Source organism: Leopardus geoffroyi, chromosome C1, assembly GCF_018350155.1.
Source record: "Leopardus geoffroyi isolate Oge1 chromosome C1, O.geoffroyi_Oge1_pat1.0, whole genome shotgun sequence".
Taxonomy (NCBI): Eukaryota; Metazoa; Chordata; class Mammalia; order Carnivora; family Felidae; genus Leopardus; species Leopardus geoffroyi.
In genome coordinates this window covers 149,652,560-149,671,796 of record NC_059328.1, presented here as the reverse complement: position 1 = coordinate 149,671,796, position 19,237 = coordinate 149,652,560, and the positions used below count along the sequence as shown (strand labels likewise).

General features: G+C 36.9%; 1 protein-coding gene across 2 annotated transcripts in view; it reads left to right on the top strand.

The window, feature by feature from the left end:
• Positions 1 to 19,237, top strand: part of LOC123598969 (lymphocyte antigen 75) — a 135,432-nt gene that overhangs the window by 7,846 nt on the left and 108,349 nt on the right. For both annotated transcript variants that reach the window (XM_045479962.1, XM_045479961.1), the window contains exons 3-6: positions 4,122 to 4,292; positions 7,584 to 7,748; positions 15,923 to 16,033; positions 17,410 to 17,553. In XM_045479962.1, the coding sequence (XP_045335918.1) occupies positions 4,122 to 4,292; positions 7,584 to 7,748; positions 15,923 to 16,033; positions 17,410 to 17,553 (591 nt within the window). The remainder of the gene's footprint in view (positions 1 to 4,121; positions 4,293 to 7,583; positions 7,749 to 15,922; positions 16,034 to 17,409; positions 17,554 to 19,237) is intronic.

Here is a 19,237-nt window from a genome sequence, read left to right as displayed (position 1 = left end):
AGCAATTGCTAGGGGCTCCTGAGTGGGTCAGTCGGTTAAGTGTCCGACTTCAGCTTAGGTCATGATCTCGTGGTTCATGAGTTCGAGCCCCGCGTCGGGCTCTGTGCTGACAGCTCGGAGCCTGGAGCCTGCTTCCGATTCTGTGCCTCCCTCTCTCTCTGACCCTCCCCCCATTCATGCTCTGTCTCTCTCTGTCTCAAAAGTAAATAAACGTTAAAAAAAAAAAAAAAAGCAATTGCTATTTGGATACCACTTAATGGCAAGTTTAAATTTTGTACTTTGAAAGCGTTTCTCCAATTTGGCAACTAAGAGAAAACATGGAATGACACAAAATGCCTTTTAAACTGGATTTGACTTGTTTCATTGAATTTGTTCAAAGATCAGACAGTATTATTTTCTCAGCAGGGCTCTTTCTGTCTCCTGCTCTTGATTCTTTTGAGGGATGTAGTTGTGATTGTAAATTCCTTAAGTACCCCAAGACCTTAATTTCAGTCTAACTGATTTTCTTTGTAATCCTATGGGGTTTATTTTATGCATTTGTAATATTCTTCTGAGAAGGGCACCTGTGCATTTCATATAGCTGCCAAAGTTATCAGGAGCACAAAAAAAGTTTAAGAACCCACTTGGGGTACCAACCCAGAAAGAACTAAGCAGTGCCCACAGGCACAAAGTGTTTCTTGACCTTACCAAATACAATATTTGGAACACTGGATTTTCAAATAAGAACTTTAGAGATTTCTGAGAAAAGGCTCTCATAGTTCTGACTCATCAGCACACACCTCAAGTTTTAATCTGGACAGAAGCCAGGGTCAAACCTACCTCCTCTTTTCTATTCCTTTCCAGATGATTGGTACCATCCAAGTCGTGTGTGTCAGGAATCTACAAGTCACCCTGGAATTGTCCTGCTTTCCTCTCTTACTACATTTAATCACATATTAAGTCCTGGCAGTTTTACTCTTTTAAATTTATGTAGTCCCTTCCTGCTCTTAGATTAGAGACTACTGTCTTAAATTAAGGGCTTTCTCTGGCACTACTCTGTCAGACTCTGCATATTGGTCTCTGCCCTGCCTTTTGTCTAGCTAGCTGTCTAGAGATAAGAAAGATAAGACTTAAGAGTCCCAATAGAGTGAAGTCCAAGGTTACCCAAACTTGTTACAGCAAAGCGGTGCTCAACACCATAATTGAATTCCCCAAATATAGCTTTTTTATTTCTCCCTTGTATTTGCAATATAAATGTTTTTACTTATGAGAAAAATTATTTGTCATTGTTTCCTGGGTTGCCTTCCTCCAATCCCCATCCCGTGTGAGTCATGTTCATCTCAGAGAAAACTTTAGTTGTATAAACTTTATGAATGAATTGCCTTTGACCATCTTCCAGATAAACGTGTATATCATTAAGATATCTTGAGCTCACTAGCAGCCTTCAAATTTTGAATATTTGGTGAATCCGGAGGAAATTGAATTTAGTGGAGAACTGTCTGAATTTTGAACAACTCTTGCGAGCCTGCCAACCTCTTTAACCATTGAAGCTATTTTGCCTCATGTTGCAGAAGAAATTAATGTTAGTTTTCCATGTAAGTGATTCAACTCACCAAATTGTACCTATTTCAGAATAAGCTGTTGTTTTGAGAGTGCGATCATCATAAATTCACACATTCAGAGAAGATTCTTCTCAGGAAAAGGCTGTCTCTCTAGGGAAACCCATAGGATTTAAGAGGTCCAGCAGCAGTGAAAAATGTGTGAGAATAAACCTCTTTGTGAACATTTAGCATAAGTTAGCTGCTACTGATGTGGTGGTTGCTATATCCTTATCATTCTTCAAACGATATTGTGAATAGGAGAGTTTTTTAATTGAAACCCAGCTTTAAGCTATGAAACAGAACTTGAAACCTGAGAAGGCAGCCGTTAAAGTCACAAGTTGTGCTTAACATGTCCAAGGACTCTAATGAGGGAGCCAGTTCCCATCCTTGTCACTTACAGTTTAGTGAATGTTTTATTTAACTACATTGCAAAAAATGGAGATCTCACAAAAAAGTGTAATACATGCCCTATAGATCTCATAGGTTTATGGTAAAGAGCAAGTAAAAGAAATGTATGTGAAAGCACTCTGTATTACAGAAACACAAGACTTTTTAAAAAGGAAGAAACTGAGGGTTCTACAAGTAATAGTTGCTGTGTTCAGGGACTCCTTTTAAGTACTATAATGTTGGAAGAGAAATTGTCATGAACTATTGGGAGCTTTGGTATCATTAAAAATAGAACACAGGTAATAAGCAGATTTATTATAAAATGTAAGGCCAAATTACTCTTTAACAGAAATATCCTGTCCAAAATCATTTATATGTCAGAGGAAAATAAAACCAGTGTCTCTTAAAAGATTGTTTGTAAATAAAAGCGTCTGGATTATTCTTACTTTTTGCTATACTACTGCTTAATATATTCTAAACTGTTAAATCAAGTCTCATACTTCAGTTAACTGAATATTTGAGAATGATAAAGGATATGGAATCAAATACTATCTTAAGTACACTTTTAAGCAAATCTGTGAGACATTTTGATGGACCCTAATAGCCTGGTAAAGGGTGATAAGATCTGACTATTATGCTTTACCTAATAGCCACTAGTTGATCTGATAATGACCTTGGTTTTAAACAAATCAAGGGTACGGAAAAAGGTGACCAAAATAATTACATAGCTAGCTGTTCTATAAAAGCCCCTTTCCAAGAGAACTGTTATCCGCATAAATATTGAGCACTTTCTTTAGTATTTCCAGGCATATTTGTGGTTGGAATAATTTTTTAGTTTTTATCCATGCACCAGGGCAAATTATTAAAATGAAACTCAACAGATGAACATAGGGGAAGGGAAGGAAAAATAAGATAAAAACAGAGAAGGAGGCAAACCATAAGAGACTCTTAAATACAGAAAACAAACTGAGGGTTGCTGTAAGGGAGATGGGTAGGGGGATTGCTAAATGGGTGAGGGGCATTAAGGAGGGCACTTTTCAGGATGAGCACTGGGTGTCATATGTAAGGGATGAATCACTGGGTTCTACTCCTGAAGCCAAGACTCTGCTGTATGACAACTAGCTTGAATTTAAATAAAACAAAATGAAAACCTGGTACTAATACCTCTCTGGCCACCAGCCAGTCCCATGACTTCCCAGACAAAGCTGGTTCTTCTTTTATAACATGAATTACCGTGCCCCGTTCTTCTCCAAGAACCATCTCAGAGATCCAGCTGTTCTTTCTCCCACTTCCTCAAAACCCACAACCTCAGTTCTACCACCAGTCTGTGAGCAATGGGGCTATGCGTCCATCTGCCTAACTACACCTGGTTCCAAAGTCCACACCCACCCTCAGTGACTCCAAGGTATTTTTCTGGCCCCACTCTTACTAAATAAAATAATTTAAAATGTAAATTTAGTCTCAGGCAGAGATCCCCTTCTGGTGAAGTAGTCTTCCACCCATGGTAATCAGTTGATCCCTGCAGGATCAAGCCAGGATCATTTAGCTCTTTATCACACCATAATAAATGATGCTTTACATGGATTATCTCATTGAATCCTCTTGAATAAACCTATTAGCTAGATACTATTATTCCTAGTTTGCAGATACAGAAACTGAGGCTAATAGAAATTAGAGAGCTTGCTACAGCTGCACAGTCAGTCAGTGGGGGAGCCAGCATTCAAGTACAGATCTGACCAGTCAGCTTCCATGCTCTGAATTTCCACGCTGTGCAACCTACTTAGATACTGTATTCTCTTCTTTTATTATTTATTTTTTTAAGTTTATTTTGAGAGAGAGACAGAGAGAGAGAGAGAGAGAGAGAACACAAACAGGGGAGAGGCAGAGAGAGAGGGAGAGAGAGAATCCCAAGCAACCTCCGTGTTCAGCACAGAGCCCAATGCCAGGCTTGAGCTCAATCTCACAACTGCGAGATCACAACCTGAGCCAATATCAAGAGTCGAATGCTTAATTCACTGAGCTACCCAGGCACCGTGATAGTGTATTCTCTTCAGCGCAAACAACAATCTTTCTTTCACAGAAAATTTAGGAATTAGTTAAATGAAGGTGACTGTCCAGTTTTTAACTTTCCTTTCCTTCCTCCCCACACCACAGAGATATATACCAGAGATGGGAACTCCTATGGAAGACCTTGTGAATTTCCATTCTTAGTTAATGGGACCTGGCATCATGAGTGCATTCGTGATGAAAATCATGGTGGGCCATGGTGTGCAACCACCTTAAATTATGAGTATGATCAAAAGTGGGGCATCTGCTTAATACCAGGTATGTATGGGCTAACAGGCTTTATATAGAAAGAGACAATGGATACCATTTCTGTGAAGCAAAAGGGACAAAGAAGAGTCCAAGATGACTCACAAATGACTGCAACAAATATTATCCTAGAGAAAAAATATATATTTGAGGGAAGAGGGAAGTAATGTGTAGCTATGAGCTTGCTTTTAGGAGTAGGCCAAGAATAGAACCAAGACAGAATGGTATCATGGAAGACAAAGAAGGAGGGAGTGCCTATAGCATAGATACCTCAGGAGTAGGAAGTGGAAAAGGCATGAGCAGTTAGGAAATTGCTGCTGACCTTCACTAGAGCAGTTTCAAAAGACCATTGGTCATAGAAGCTAAGTTATAGTGGACAGGTGTGAATAAGAGAGAAAGCCTCTTAAGGTTTATGAAATAGAAAAAGAGCAAAGATGGTGGTTTGTGGGGTAGATAGGTTAAAGAAACACTCTTAGGATGATAGACACTTAAGTATATTTATGGCCTGAAGTAGAGAGTAGGGGACAAAAGAGACCCATATCCCTGGCCCTCTCAAAATTGGTGACACTGTTCCTTCTGCTATTTGTGTGTGTTGAGCAGAGCATTTTTTTCTAATTGCCTCTTACTAGAAGCAAACTATTCAGGACATGCTAAAGAGTTCACTGTTCTTTAGAAAGAGAGAGAGACCAAAGTAGCAGTTGATTCATTATCTGGCATATAACTGAGACATATTTTATCACCAGTCAGGTGAGAGTTACAGGTGATCACAATACCTGACATGTGATAAGTGCCCCAGAAATATTTTTAAGTGGTCAGTAGTTTGGAAGAATGTATAACAAAGAGAAAGGAAAAATCTCCAGACCTAGGTAATAATAGTTAATGCTTACCAAGTGTCAGATACCATTCTAAGCACTCAAACTATATCAACTCATTCAATCTTCACACAACCTTATAAGGTAGGCACCACTATTTATCCCCATTTCACAGATGACCAAAGTGAGGCACAGGGGAATTACAGCACTTGCCTAAGGTCACATAACAAATACATTTCAGAACTAGGATTCAAATCTAGGAAACCCAGTTCTGAATTCCTTCACCCAAATAACTATACTATATCATGCCTCATTCAGTAGCCAGTCTACTGGTATTAGTAATGCTGATTCCTCTTTAAGGAAGCTGAGCTACAAAATGAAGAGTTCTAAGCAACTAGAAGAGGTTATACTGAGAAAATGGTTCTGCAGCAGAATCACTTGGAAAGTTTGTTAGAACAAAGATTTCTGGAGCCCACCTTCAGAAATTATAATTTGGTAGCTTTGGAGTGGGGCCCAAGAATTCACAGTTCAATGAATTCCCAGAAGATACTGGTCTGAGGACCACACTTTGAGAATTACTATTCCAGGTAGAGGCATAGGCTTTTCAACACCCAGAACCTACTAAAAGATAAACGCTGATGTTTGTTTCAACTATAACTGATATGAGGCAGAGTTTGGTCAACTAGGCACTGATTTCATTTAAACCTCATTATAGTCTGGATCAGAAATTTTAGATGTGAAAGGGAGCGTAGAGGTTATCCAGTGCAATCCCTCAATTCTCAGGTGAGGGGCGGCAGACCCAGATTGATGACATGGTCTGTCAGGATCAAACCACATTCATATGGAGTCTGGTGGAGATTCCAGGATTCCTGACACTCATTCCCCACATATTTATTCCACTCCACCTTGCTTCCTTGACTGTTATGAGTATCAGTGTCTTTAGCTTCTTTTGGGTGGTGGGGTGAGAATGGGAGGTATTAATGCATTCATATACCTCTTAGAGTTCTTTTTAGGGACGAAGTAAGACTGTGAGTTTCTCAAAGCTGAGGATTCCTAAACCATGTAGATTATATTTTATAGCAGACATACTGCCATCCCCCGGAAGCTTCCGGATTTCAGGCATAGGGCTCCAGTGGTAATAAGGAGACTTGAGGCGATGTACTTGCAAATCTACCTATTTTGTTTTCACCAAATGTCACAACCACCTATATTGCTATTTAGGCCATTTAAAAGTGACTGAAGAAGCAGTGTATGCTGTTCAAAAGATCAACAAGAGTAGATTTAGAGACCAGTGCTCTGATCACAGCTGTGCCACAAGCACCTCTAGATATTTGTTCCCATCTGTGAAATGAGAGCATTAGACAAGATGACCTAGGAGGGCCCTTCCAGCTTGAAAGGCCATGAGTCTAACATGTGATATGTGACTGATGATGGGAGGCTCTTTGCAAAACCCCCAGAGTGGAGCCTGGGACACATGCGATATAGCCTATATTAGGTTTCCTCTTCTAGACAGTATATGGGAGTCTCTAAGTATGTTTTTGAACCAGCTGTATCAAGATCTATATATCTCATATAAGAAATAATTTGAAGGGTCTTTGTCTGGAATTGTAACTGCTTTTAGATATTTGGGGTTTTTTTAACATTTATTTTGAGAGAGAGAGAGACAGAGAGAGAGAAAGCAGGGGGAGGGGCAGAGAGAGGAGAGGAAATCCCATGCAGGCTCCATGCTGTCAGCACAGAGCCCAACTCGGGGCTTAATCTCGCAAATCATGAGATCATGACCTAAGCCGAAATCAAGAATTGGATGCTTCACTGACTGAGCCACCCAGGTGCGCCTAAGTATTTGTTGAAGAAAATAATATGCACATTATACAATGAACATGTATGTCTGTATACGTATGCACACACGTGTACATATACATATGTAATGTTGATTGTATAATATTAATTATATGTCATATATTAAATCCTCTGTTAATATATTAAGGAAAAATTCAGACTGAGTTTTTCAAATAAGGTAGTCACTTGGGTTCTACATTATGGGCATTTAAGCAACCTGTCTGCACACACACATACACACAGGAGTTTCACTGCAAACTGTGGCAAACCCCTCTGCCGTCTGCCGCTATTTGCAAGTGAACTTGTTTTTCATCAGCTCAGGAGTTTAACAATGTGAACACAGTTGAAGACTCCTACGTTTAGGCAGAGGGCAGGCAGGGGCTAAAATATGGCATTGTAATTGGTAGGGGATAATGGGAGAGTAGAGGATAGGAGAGTGGAAGCTTTCATCAGCCAAGGTCATTTGGTTCCTATGACTTCAAAATTTCTTTGTGTAACCAAAGAATCAAAACATGGTCATTTGAACAATAAACTTCAATTTTAGTGTATCCTAAGAAGATGGAAATTGAATTGCAGTATTGGTAAACATTCTTAGTAATATAAAACATTATGCCCTTACTTCATGATGGCTAACATATCTTTTTATCAACAGAAAATGGCTGTGAAGATAATTGGGAAAAGAATGAGCAGATTGGAAGTTGCTACCAATTTAATACTCAGGCATCTCTTTCTTGGAAGGAAGCTTATGTTTCATGTCAGAATCAAGGAGCTAACTTACTGAGCATCAGCGATGCTGATGAATTAACTTATCTTAAAGGTAGGTTTGCATGTGGTAGACCAAATTGCCAGGATTGTAAAGATGCCATCTGTCTACCTCTATTTTCATACCTGGGTATGTTGATTTGTGTATATATCTTTCTGTCTTTTCTTGGGGTCTAAACATCAACACTGAAGCCCTCAAGCAAAAAGGTATTAATAGAATCACATTCTATCCATTGAAACTGCATTTCATGTTGGAGACCGAAAAGAAGTTATTGCTCAGAAAATGGAGTGAGGTAGCAAGATTAAACTGCTACCCTAAGCCTAAGAGAAAAGATTTTGTAAAAGGTGAACATTAAACAGTTTGAACATTGAAAAGTGGAGAACTCAAGGAAGGTAATGAACATGGTTGAGTCACACTAGATGGTTCTTGTGGTTGGGTAGAGGAGTGCCATACTCAAAGGCAAGGAGAGAATTAAGAAATCTGCAAATGGTTTAATGAATGGACACATAGAGTGGATAGGATTTTGTTTTATTTTGTTTGTGGGGTTATGGTGGTAATTTAAAAATTTTTAATTGTGAAAACTTGTACATACAAAAATAGAATATAACCTAAAAGAGACCTGTATAACCACCGCCCTGACTTTACACACTCATTGTACACTAACATTTGTCATATTGCATTACATGGATTGATTCTGTCCCTCTTTCCTTGCTTCCCTCCCTTTAAAGAAATAAAATGTTAATAGAGTTGAAAACCCATGACCACGTCTCAAAATAACCATTCTTTGAGTGCTTTTATAACATATATATGTATAAATACGGCATATGTTTTCATTATATAGATCTATAATACACAGATATAAAAACATAGATTAAAACAGATAGGGGCGCCTGGGTGGCGCAGTCGGTTAAGCGCCCGACTTCAGCCAGGTCACGATCTCGCGGTCCGTGAGTTCGAGCCCCGCATCAGGCTCTGGGCTGATGGCTCGGAGCCTGGAGCCTGTTTCCGATTCTGTGTCTCCCTCTCTCTCTGCCCCTCCCCCGTTCATGCTCTGTCTCTCTCTGTCCCAAAAATAAATAAACGTTGAAAAAAAAATTAAAAAAAAAAAAAAAAAAAAAAAACAGATATAAAAACATATCTAGGTTTTTAAATGATACAAATACTTATTTACCCATATGTAAGTTTATACGTTGTCAACTGCTGCTGTTACCTTGTATGAATAAACCACAATTTATCCATCCCCCTATTGAGAAACAGGTTGTTTTCAGCTTTTCCTATTACAAATACCACTGTAAGGAACATCCTCATATGTGTCTCATGGGGTAGACATGTATGAGATTTTTACTTGAGTAGGAATTGCTTAGTCATGGGGTGCACATCTCTTCACCTGTAATCAAAATTCCAAATTACTTTCCAAAGTGACTGTATTCATTTACACCTCTGCAGGCACTTGATGTTGTCAGACTTAGTTGGCCATTGTGATTAATGTGAAATGGTTATTTCATTTGTCTTTTATATTTTCCTGATAATTCATGTGGTTTTGTGCCTTGTGTTTATTAGGCATTCAGGTTTTCAGCTTATAATCTGCCAGGTGATATCCTTTGCCTTCTTTTTGAGTTGTTTGCCTCCTTTTTCTTATTGATCTGTAGTAATTCTTTATATACACTTATCTTTTGCTGTAGGATTACAAATACCTTTTCCTAGTCTTTGGTCTTTTCACTTTTGTTGCTTCTTATTATTTAAAAATATGGTACTTTTAATTTGGTCAGTCAGTCTCTTCCATAATGTTTTGTGCTTATTTATATTATTTAGCAAATTCTTTCTTAGCCCTAGTATGATAAACATAACCTCTCATTTTTCTTCTAAAAGTTTTTAATTTTGCTTTTCATGTTTACATCCATAATCCATTTGAAATAAAATTTCTAGAGGTGGGAATCTAATTTGTCTTTCTCCACATGGATGTTAGTTAATCAAGCACTAATTTTTCCCTAAATTATTTTATTTTACATTTTTTATTTTACATTTTTCCCTAAAATTTATTATTCTACCTCTAATAAATATAAACTCCCCTATTACATGTGGGTTATTTCTAGGTTCTCCATTCTATTCCTTTGGTCTACTTGTCTGTCTGTGTGTCTGTTCCACACTGTTTTAATTATGCCAGCTGCATGGTAAATATGGATGAGCAAGGCCTCTCATTTTTTTTTCTTGAATTGCCTTGGCTATTTTTTAACCACTTATTCTTTTCTATGAATTTAAGGATCAGCTTATTAATCTCAATGAAAAACTTTATTGGGACTTTGGAATTGCATTGAATTATAGATTAAAGAGGCACCTTTGTCACTACATTATTTATTAAGTCAACTCATCCATGAATATGGTATGCCTTTCTATTTATTTGGGACATCTTTTATGTACTCAGTAAACTTCTCTAACTTTTTCCATCAGAGCATTGCACTTCTTTTACTAGAAAGTTTATAAACAGAAACTTTTTGTATTATTTTTAAAAATCATGAAGCCAAAGTTATTAAGTCTCTGATGATTTGAATGAAAAAATAATCATAACGTATGACAGCAATGATGTTTCAGACTGAGTACTAAATGCTTTTCATACATTATCTTATTTAATAGTATATAACAATACTATGAAGTGTAGGTATTTTTATTAATAAGCCTACTTTGCAGATGAAGAATGTGAGGATCAGAAAGGAAATGTAACTTGTTCAAGGTCACCCACAAGTAGTTAACAGAGCCAAAATTGGAACACAGTCAATCTGACTTGAAAACAAGTTGTATCTGGCATGTGTCTGCATTTACCTATTTTTTTTTTTATAAAGAGAATTTTTGTTTTTTTTAAATTTTTTTTTAACGTTTATTTATTTTTGAGACAGAGAGAGACAGAGCATGAACGGGGGAGGGTCAGAGAGAGGGAGTCACAGAATCCAAAACAGGCTCCAGGCTCCGAGCTGTCAGCACAGAGCCCAACGCAGGGCTTGAACTCACGGACCGCGAAATCATGACCTGAGCCGAAGTCGGCCGCTCAACCGACTGAGCCACCCAGGCGCCCCTGCATTTACCTTTTTTAAGACTAGTTAAGTTCTTTGCAGGTATAGGTGGGTCTCATGGGTTGTTTTTTCCCTTTTGCGCAAAACTCTAAGCATTATTCCTATATATGAAACAAATACCTATTGACTAATTCAGATAAATCCCATCACACTGCTTTATAATAAGTGTTAATATTTGGTAAATTCAAACTGTGAGCAAAACCCTCATGTCTCCAGACAAATTAAATAATTTAATTATCATTGCAACCTCATAAGGTAAGTATTTTTACCCCCATTTACAGATAAGGCAATTGATGCTTAGAAATAACATACCCAACATCACACACCTCAGAAGTATCAGAACTGGGATTCAAATATCAACATATATGACTCCAGAGCCCTTACCTTTTTATTATACTACTTAATCCTCTTATATATATTTTTTTCTCTTCATTTCTTTTCATCATTAAAAGTCTACTAGTCTTTTGTCATGCTCTTTAGCTAAAACTTTGTTCAGTCCTCCTTTCTTACTTCCTTAGCTTCACCCTTTTCCCGTTTTGTTTGATACTTGAATAATCAGAGCTCTAGAATGGAAATCTGTCAAATAAGCCTGATGGGCTAGTGGTTGTCAATGGACTTCCTTTTCAGACCTCACTGAACCTTACAACAAATATTGTTGAAAGTGAAAAGTACCAATAAATTTAAGCCTCCTGGAATATTGACATTTGGAAACTGATGTTTTCGGTGAAGGAGAAAAGTGTCCAAGTATGACTTTCAAAACCCTAACAATCTAATGATGCATTTGGAGGAGTGAATGTTGCATGATTTCTTTATCTATCATTTTTATGTTATAACTCATAAAAGTGAGATAACATATTAAATGACCCTGCTGTTTCCTAGGCCAGACTCTTCCCACATTTTATATATAGCAATAATTTTAGAGATACACCCTTTCTAATATTCCAGACTTCTCTCTCACTGTGAATGCTGTTTAAGCATAATATAATTATTATAGCCTAATTATAACTGATAGTTTCCCAAGACTCAAGCTGTACTTTAACATCTAAAACTCACAGTATCAAAATCTTGAAAGTTTCTTGAAGTTTCTCTCTTCACTGAAAACTATCACGTGTAGATATTAGGCTAGGAGAGGGAGGCCAACAAAAGTGACTCAAAGATTTTGTGATCCAAGTGCTTGATCTAATTGGGGAAAAGAATTGTACGTATGCAGAGCATAATGGAGAATGTTATTCCCAAATGATTTCTAGTTTGGTAGCTAATGGTAGACTAGGGAATCTACTGCCAGAAAAAAAGCAGAAGCAGCCCCTTGAAAATAAGTCCCATGCAATCTAAAAGAGCTTTCTTTTTCCTTTCTGCTTGCCCTGCACTTAGTTTTGTTTTGATTTTGTTCTACTAATACACGGGCTTGGGGGATGGGGGATTCTGGATTTTGTTTGGGAATCAGATCTCCCATGGCTCTAGCCTTCCCAGGGAACCTCTAACCACAGATTCATCCCAGAGTTACAAAAGAAGACCCAACAGTCCATTCTTCCTCATTTGTCTCCACCCTGAGAAGTTGTTCACTTAGAGTGGCCTCAACAGGTGCCCCAAGGCTAGGCTACTTCTAAGTGAGGGCCCCTTGCTGGTTTGACCTTCCTTATACATTAGAAGAGGTTCTTTTCTGGTTCCTTCCACATGCAATTACCATTATCAGGCCTGTAGTCTCCCTTGTGGGGAGAGGAATAGAAATAGAAGGTCAAGTCTGAACAGGTTTTAAGGACAGTGACAAATACCGACTTCAGTGAACTCGCTTGTTTGATTTGATTAGGTATGGGGATTTATGCTATCAATCGCCTGTTTCTTGATGGCAAAGATGGGGTGAGCAAAGTCTCAAATTGGTCAGCTTCTTGCTTGGACAGTATGGAGAAAAAAATCTAGCTTCAGATTGTCCAAGCCATAAAAGAAATACCTGCCTTTCATATTTGATCAACCCAGATTTTTAGAATCTATTTCCCATTCACATTCACCTGGCATAAAACACATAAAGAACATTCCTGTTTGTCAACACAGTCAGTTTTAAAATCCTATAATTCTATTGAAGAATAAGTCACCAATACAGCTCACAAATAGGACAGTGTAATTAAGCAAATTATAGGAACTTATCAGCTTCCAAATTTCATTTAGTTTCTTCATAAATATGTACTTCCCATGTGCAGGTAAGCAATAGGATTATTCAAATATCCTCCTGGGGATATCTGAAAAGTCTTCATGGAAAGAAGGACATTGAACTTGGGAAGGATGGGAAGGATTGGTCCTCCATAGTATCCCCATTAAAAATTAATAAAGGGAATTTGGAATATCCTGTAATGGTTGAGTTGGAGTGCCATAAATATGTCATAGTTTCCAGGACTTCTTTAGGAAGGCTAGAAAACTAATTATCCTAATGAGAAATTTACATTGGATTAAATCCTCAGTTTGTTTGCCAGCACTTATGCTAACAAGGTGAAAGAAAAGGATGCATCCAAAGTTCCCTTCAGTATGCTCTTCAAGCTGTCTACCCAAATACCCACCTTTTCCTCCCTTAGAGAGTATCCTTACCATCTACTTCCTTAAGAAAAGTGAAGCAAACCCTTAGTTTCCCATCCTAGTACTTACAAACTTATCTGTATCTGTCATCCCTCCAGTTTGTTCAAGGTTAACTCCTTCCCCAAAGCTGTTTGTATCCACATCAGGTGTTTCTTCTCCCTCTTATATTTTCATTGATTCTCACTTCTACTGACTCTTCTCCCAACAGGCCATAAACTTATTAAAATTTATACCATTAAAAAATATAGTTAGATAGGTGTAGATACAGATATAGATACAAATACGAATATAGATACGGATACAGATGTAGATACAGATACAGATGTAGATACAGATATAGATACAGTTACAGATACAGATATAGATACAGTTACAGATACAGATATAGATACAGATACAGATGTAGATACAGATATAGATGTAATACAGATTAAGATGTAGATACAGATATAGATACAGTTACAGATATAGATACAGGATACAGATACAAATAAAGATATAGATACAGATATAGACACAGATGCAGATTTAGATACAGATATAGATACAGTTATAGACATAGATACAGGATTCAGATATAGATACAGATACAGATATAGGTATATCTCTCTTCTAGATCCCAAAGACCTGCCTCTGTCACAAATAAGCTCCTGGAAGACACAGGGTATTTTTGTAATTCACTGCTAACTTCACATTTCATTCTCAGTGGAGTGGTAATTGGGCCTTTGTCCCCACCACCCTCTTTCCAGACTCCTGCCCATCACTTTAATGCTGGTGTCTGGTTACTGCTCTTGGCCCCTTTCATCTTTGCTGTTGCTATTTCTGCTCTACACAGAGGATATTTTCCATTTCCTGAGTGTCAGTTCTAGTGAAGTCACATGTTTTAGGTATTCACATTCTCAAGGCTGCAGTAAGACAAAAATTGTGTACAGTCAGTCAAAATTCCCTCAAAAAACCCTTAAAATATGGATATGCTTTTCTATATGCAAATCATACAGATATATCTGATATATGTAATGGAACAAAATGATACATATCAGGTATATCTGTTTGATTTGCATATAAAAATCCATATTAGGGGACCTGGGTGGCTCAGTCAGCTAAGCGTCCGACTCTTGATTTCAGCACAAGTCATGACCTCACCATCGTGAAATCAAGCCCCACATCTGGCTCCACACTAGGTATGGAGCCTGCTAAGATTCTCTCTCTCCTTCTTCCTCTGCTCTTCCCCTGCTCACATTCTCTCTCTTACAAAAAAAAAAAAAAAAAAGAAAAAGAAAAAAACATATCCATATTTTAAGAACCATTTCTTTGTATATAATATACATATAAATCATATAAAATATAATTATATTAATATACATTTAATTATTTTATAAATTTATAAATATTTATAATTTAAATTAAATAAACTAATTTAAAAATAATTTGAAATTACATTTTATAATTTATAAATTTTACATTAAAATTAATATTTTATGAATATAATTATAAATATAATTATATTTCAAATGTATATATATATATACAGAGAGATCATTTATATAATATAATAATGCATCATACATAATTCTCTGAGAGGAATTAAAAAATTGTTATCAAGTGTTTTACTGCTGAGAATATGTCAACAAATTTATAGAGATTCCAACCTATTAACTCTTCCTATTGGTCAGCATCATCCTTGTTTTCTGTAGGCCATTACATCAGTTCTTCTGTCTCTTCTATCAGGCCCTCAATATCTTCAAATTCTTTTTTCATGATGTTGATGAAGTCTTACCAGGTTGTTGAATAATTTTATTGACTTTCTTGATACTGGCATAAAAAGCCTTATGATCTTTTCATTTAGTTTACCGTATGTTTATGGGCATATGCATATTGAGTGGCATATTTACAACTGGCATCACTACTTAAATTATCTCTGCTTCTCTTTCCCTTTTTTGCTGATGGCTTCTGGTTGTCAAATAATGAATTTGAATGATATATCTCCACTGCCGTGTGGGGTGTGTGTGTGTGTGTGTGTGTGTGTGTGTGTGTCCTGTTCTGTGTCTTCATCCTAAATGTCTCCTTTGGACTCTAGAACTACATATACCATTGCCTACCAAACAGTTCCTCTACATATTTCTGAAACAGTATGGGTAACACTTTACCTTTTGAGGGATCCATATCTCTTCCTGTCTACTAAATTGAAATCCTCAGAGAGGCAGGGACTTTGTATTTTTGGTTTTTATATTCTTAGTACCAGTTAAACAATATGTGCTTAATGAATTTACACTGTCAGTCTGGAATACAATCAGTTCTTCAAAACTGATATATATAGTGGAAATTGTTTTCTTCTGTATTAGTACAAGAGGGCTAAAAATAGTGGAACATCTGTTCTGAGAAGATTCTGTCCTTACCTTAGTAGACAGGGACAAACTAATGGGAAAGCAGAATTGACTTAACGCATCACCTGCCTTTGTTGGATAAACAGCCTCCTGCAGGATTCCTGCCTCACGATCAAGGCCTTCAGATAATTTTGCTATTAGTAGAAGCTTAAGTCTGACTTAGGTAATAATTTAGGTAATTTTGTCACTTGTTAAAATTATGTGATTCTTACAGAAAAAGAGGGCATTCCAAGAATTTTCTGGATTGGCTTAAATCAACTATACTCTGCTAGAGGCTGGGAATGGTCAGACCACAAGCCATTAAACTTTCTCAACTGGGACCGAGGTAACTGCTCCTTCTTCCGTCTATTATGCACAGAGCAAAATCTTCAAAAAAGTAAATAAACAAAAGCATCCCACTCACTGAGAGCTTATAAAAATTTCAAATCTTGGCAGCTGTTATTATGGTTAATTCTAAGAACAATTTTTTCCCCCTCATTCCTTCTTTATTGTAATACCATGATAGCCAAGTTGAACCATACCATGGAGAAGTGAGAATTTGTCTGTAACCGTTATGGCAACCCTACAATTTTAGGTAACAGCAGAATGAGCCTCATCACATGGCCTGGCAGCTGTTCTGTATCCTTTAGGGGACTTGACATGTCTATGACTGACCAATGGTGTTTCATCTGCAGCTCAACTCCAATACAGAAATATTTTCTCATTTTAGAACTCTTGGGGTCTCCTATAGTAGTGCTCAAGTACTGACAACCTAATGGTTATATTATATTGCGTATGTAAATACCTTAAAGAAAATTTTATAGTGAATAAAACAAACAAAACCCTAGTTAGCCAAAATATTTTTCTTCCCAAAAGAAGTTAGATACCTTTTTATTCTAATTAACTTTTTTGAGAGAGAAAAAGTATGAGCAAGCATGAGCAGAGGAGGGGCGAAGGAAAGAGAGAATCTTAAGCAGTCTCCATGCCCAGCACAGAGCTTGACACAAGGTTTGGACACTCAACTGACTCTTGATTTCAACTCAGGTCATGATCCCAGGGTTGTGGAATCGAGCCCCATGTCAGGCTCCACACTAAGCGTGGGCCTTGCTTAAGTTTCTGTCTTTCTCTTCATCTCTCTCTCTCTCTCTCTCTCTCTCTCTCAAATTAAAAAAAAAAATAAATTTCAGCTTCTGACAAGTGTAGAGTCTAAAAGTTGACACTAGCTTCAGTATAAACGTATTCTATATACACATAAGAAAAATGAGTTAAGTGCAATACCAATAGGTCATTTTAGTTTAATGAAATTTCATTATCAGTGAGTAAATTCTCTATCACCTCAATAAATAAAATCTTTAAAGATAATTTAACCTTTAATTCAAGGTCTTAAGGGCATTACTGAATCACAAATCAGTATATCTATTGTATAGAGTAGCAGATTAATAGCTACTAACCATAGAGTAAGACACGGATATTGATTAGGGATAGAGGTTTGGTTTTGGTTTTGGGGTTTGGTTTTTGAATTAACTATAGTGTATTAGAGTGTTTCACCCTGTATCCTGTATTTTAGAAGGGAGACAGATTTAAGAACATGAGTGTCCATGGAGGCTTTAGTAGAAGGTTTTAATTATTTTATGAGCTCCCATAAAAGCAGAAAATTAGGAATACAAATTATCTTTTCTAACCACCACTCTGGCCCTAACCTCCTCTTTCTAATCATTTAAGATATGCCTAGTGCACCTATGATAATAGGTGGATCAAGCTGTGCAAGAATGGATGCCAGGTCTGGTCTATGGCAGAGTTTTTCCTGTGAAGTCCAACTGCCCTATGTCTGCAAGAAACCATTAAATAACACAGCAGAGTTAACAGGTATCTTTCTCATTTTCTGTGCAAGTAGGTGCAAGTAAATCCATTTCAGATATCTATTTCCACCTTTCCTTCACCCTATACTGCCAATGCCAAAGACTACTTTATTTTGATGCAGTGGTTAGATGTAATCAACTATATATGCATACAGTTTTGGTTTGATATATACCCTTAAGATGGCAGAGATATCCTCAGTGAGAAATATATTTCTATTCACAGGTGGCTCTTTTTTCTTTAGAGCACTGTTTCTCAGAGTGTGCTTCCTTAGACTAAGAGTATCGATATCAACCATACCTGTTAGAAATCAAATTCTTAGGACCCACCCCAGATCTACTGAATTGAAAACTCTGTGGACATCAGCAATGTGTGTTTTAAGAAGACTTCCTGGTGATGCTGATGCACACTCAGGTCTTATATTTTACCTGCCTCTGCGAGAACTAAAAATGATGGATGTGGGAACTCTCCTCAGGTTTCCAGTTCCTACCCCACGATGCCCACCCCTGCTCTGTCTTTCTCTGCCGGGCTGCTTATTTGGGTTATTGTGTTGATAAATCAGGTAGAAAAGGTGGGGTGCAGAAGGACAAAATGTGTACAAGTATGGTTTTTTTTCAAGGGGTTTCAAGGATAAGAGAATCGCAGAACAGTTGAAATTTCTGAGGTGCAGAGAAATTTCAGAAGCCTTTGAAAGAATAAGAGGAGTGTCCTTACTGTCTTGCACAGGACCCATCGTATACTGGTATTTGATTAAATCCTCCTGAATAGGAAAAAGTAATACTCAAAACTGGGAGGGGAAAAAAAGGAGGTTTTAAAATGTCTTGCTTAAAGAATGTTGGGGGAAGGGAATAAAATTGCTTATCCATATTGGAACAGAAAGCTATTTTTTAAGACTAGAAAATAAATATATAGAATAAAGATTGTTGGGAGATGTTTATAATCATAGATGAAAATGAATATTCATCTTCCAGGTTGATTCAAACCAAATTTAGTCCATACAACAAAAAGCATAATAGAAAAGACAGCACAGCTGAAAATAAAACAGAATGACTGATGATAGATCAAGTAAATACCCTGTAGCAGAGTAGAATTATTAAGTAAATCATGATGTTTCCACATGATTGAATAATATGCATTTATTAAAATAACTGTGCCAGCAGGAAAATACCATAGCAGAACAAAATGATATGCCTACTTATCATTTTAATCTTGTAAAAATATGTATTCATAGAGACAAAGACTAGAATAGGAAAACATTTGTTCTAAGTTCAATTATGGGTGTTTTTTTTCCTCTGTTCCTTTATCATAATTGTAAAATATAATAATAATAATAATAATAATAATAATAATAATAATACCATGTCTTATTTCAGAAACTGAAAATTAGTTCAGTTCTCCTGTGTTCTCTTGTTCTCAAGTGTGAGAAGCTAGCTTGACCTGAATTTTATCTATCAGTGAAGAACAAGCTGTTCACATTTTTTAAGATGCTGTGTTTTTATACAACAGACACTCCAAACAGTTCTGAATCCACAAAGTCCGAGTAATTCAACTTAATTTCTAATTCTATTAAGAGGAGTAGAATTATTTTGTATGGTTTTATACCTCAATCTTTTCTCCAATCTTTCTTGACTATCATTTGAGTGCGGTTTAACATGGTGAAAACAAAGAATCACTAATTCTATGAGGATATAGG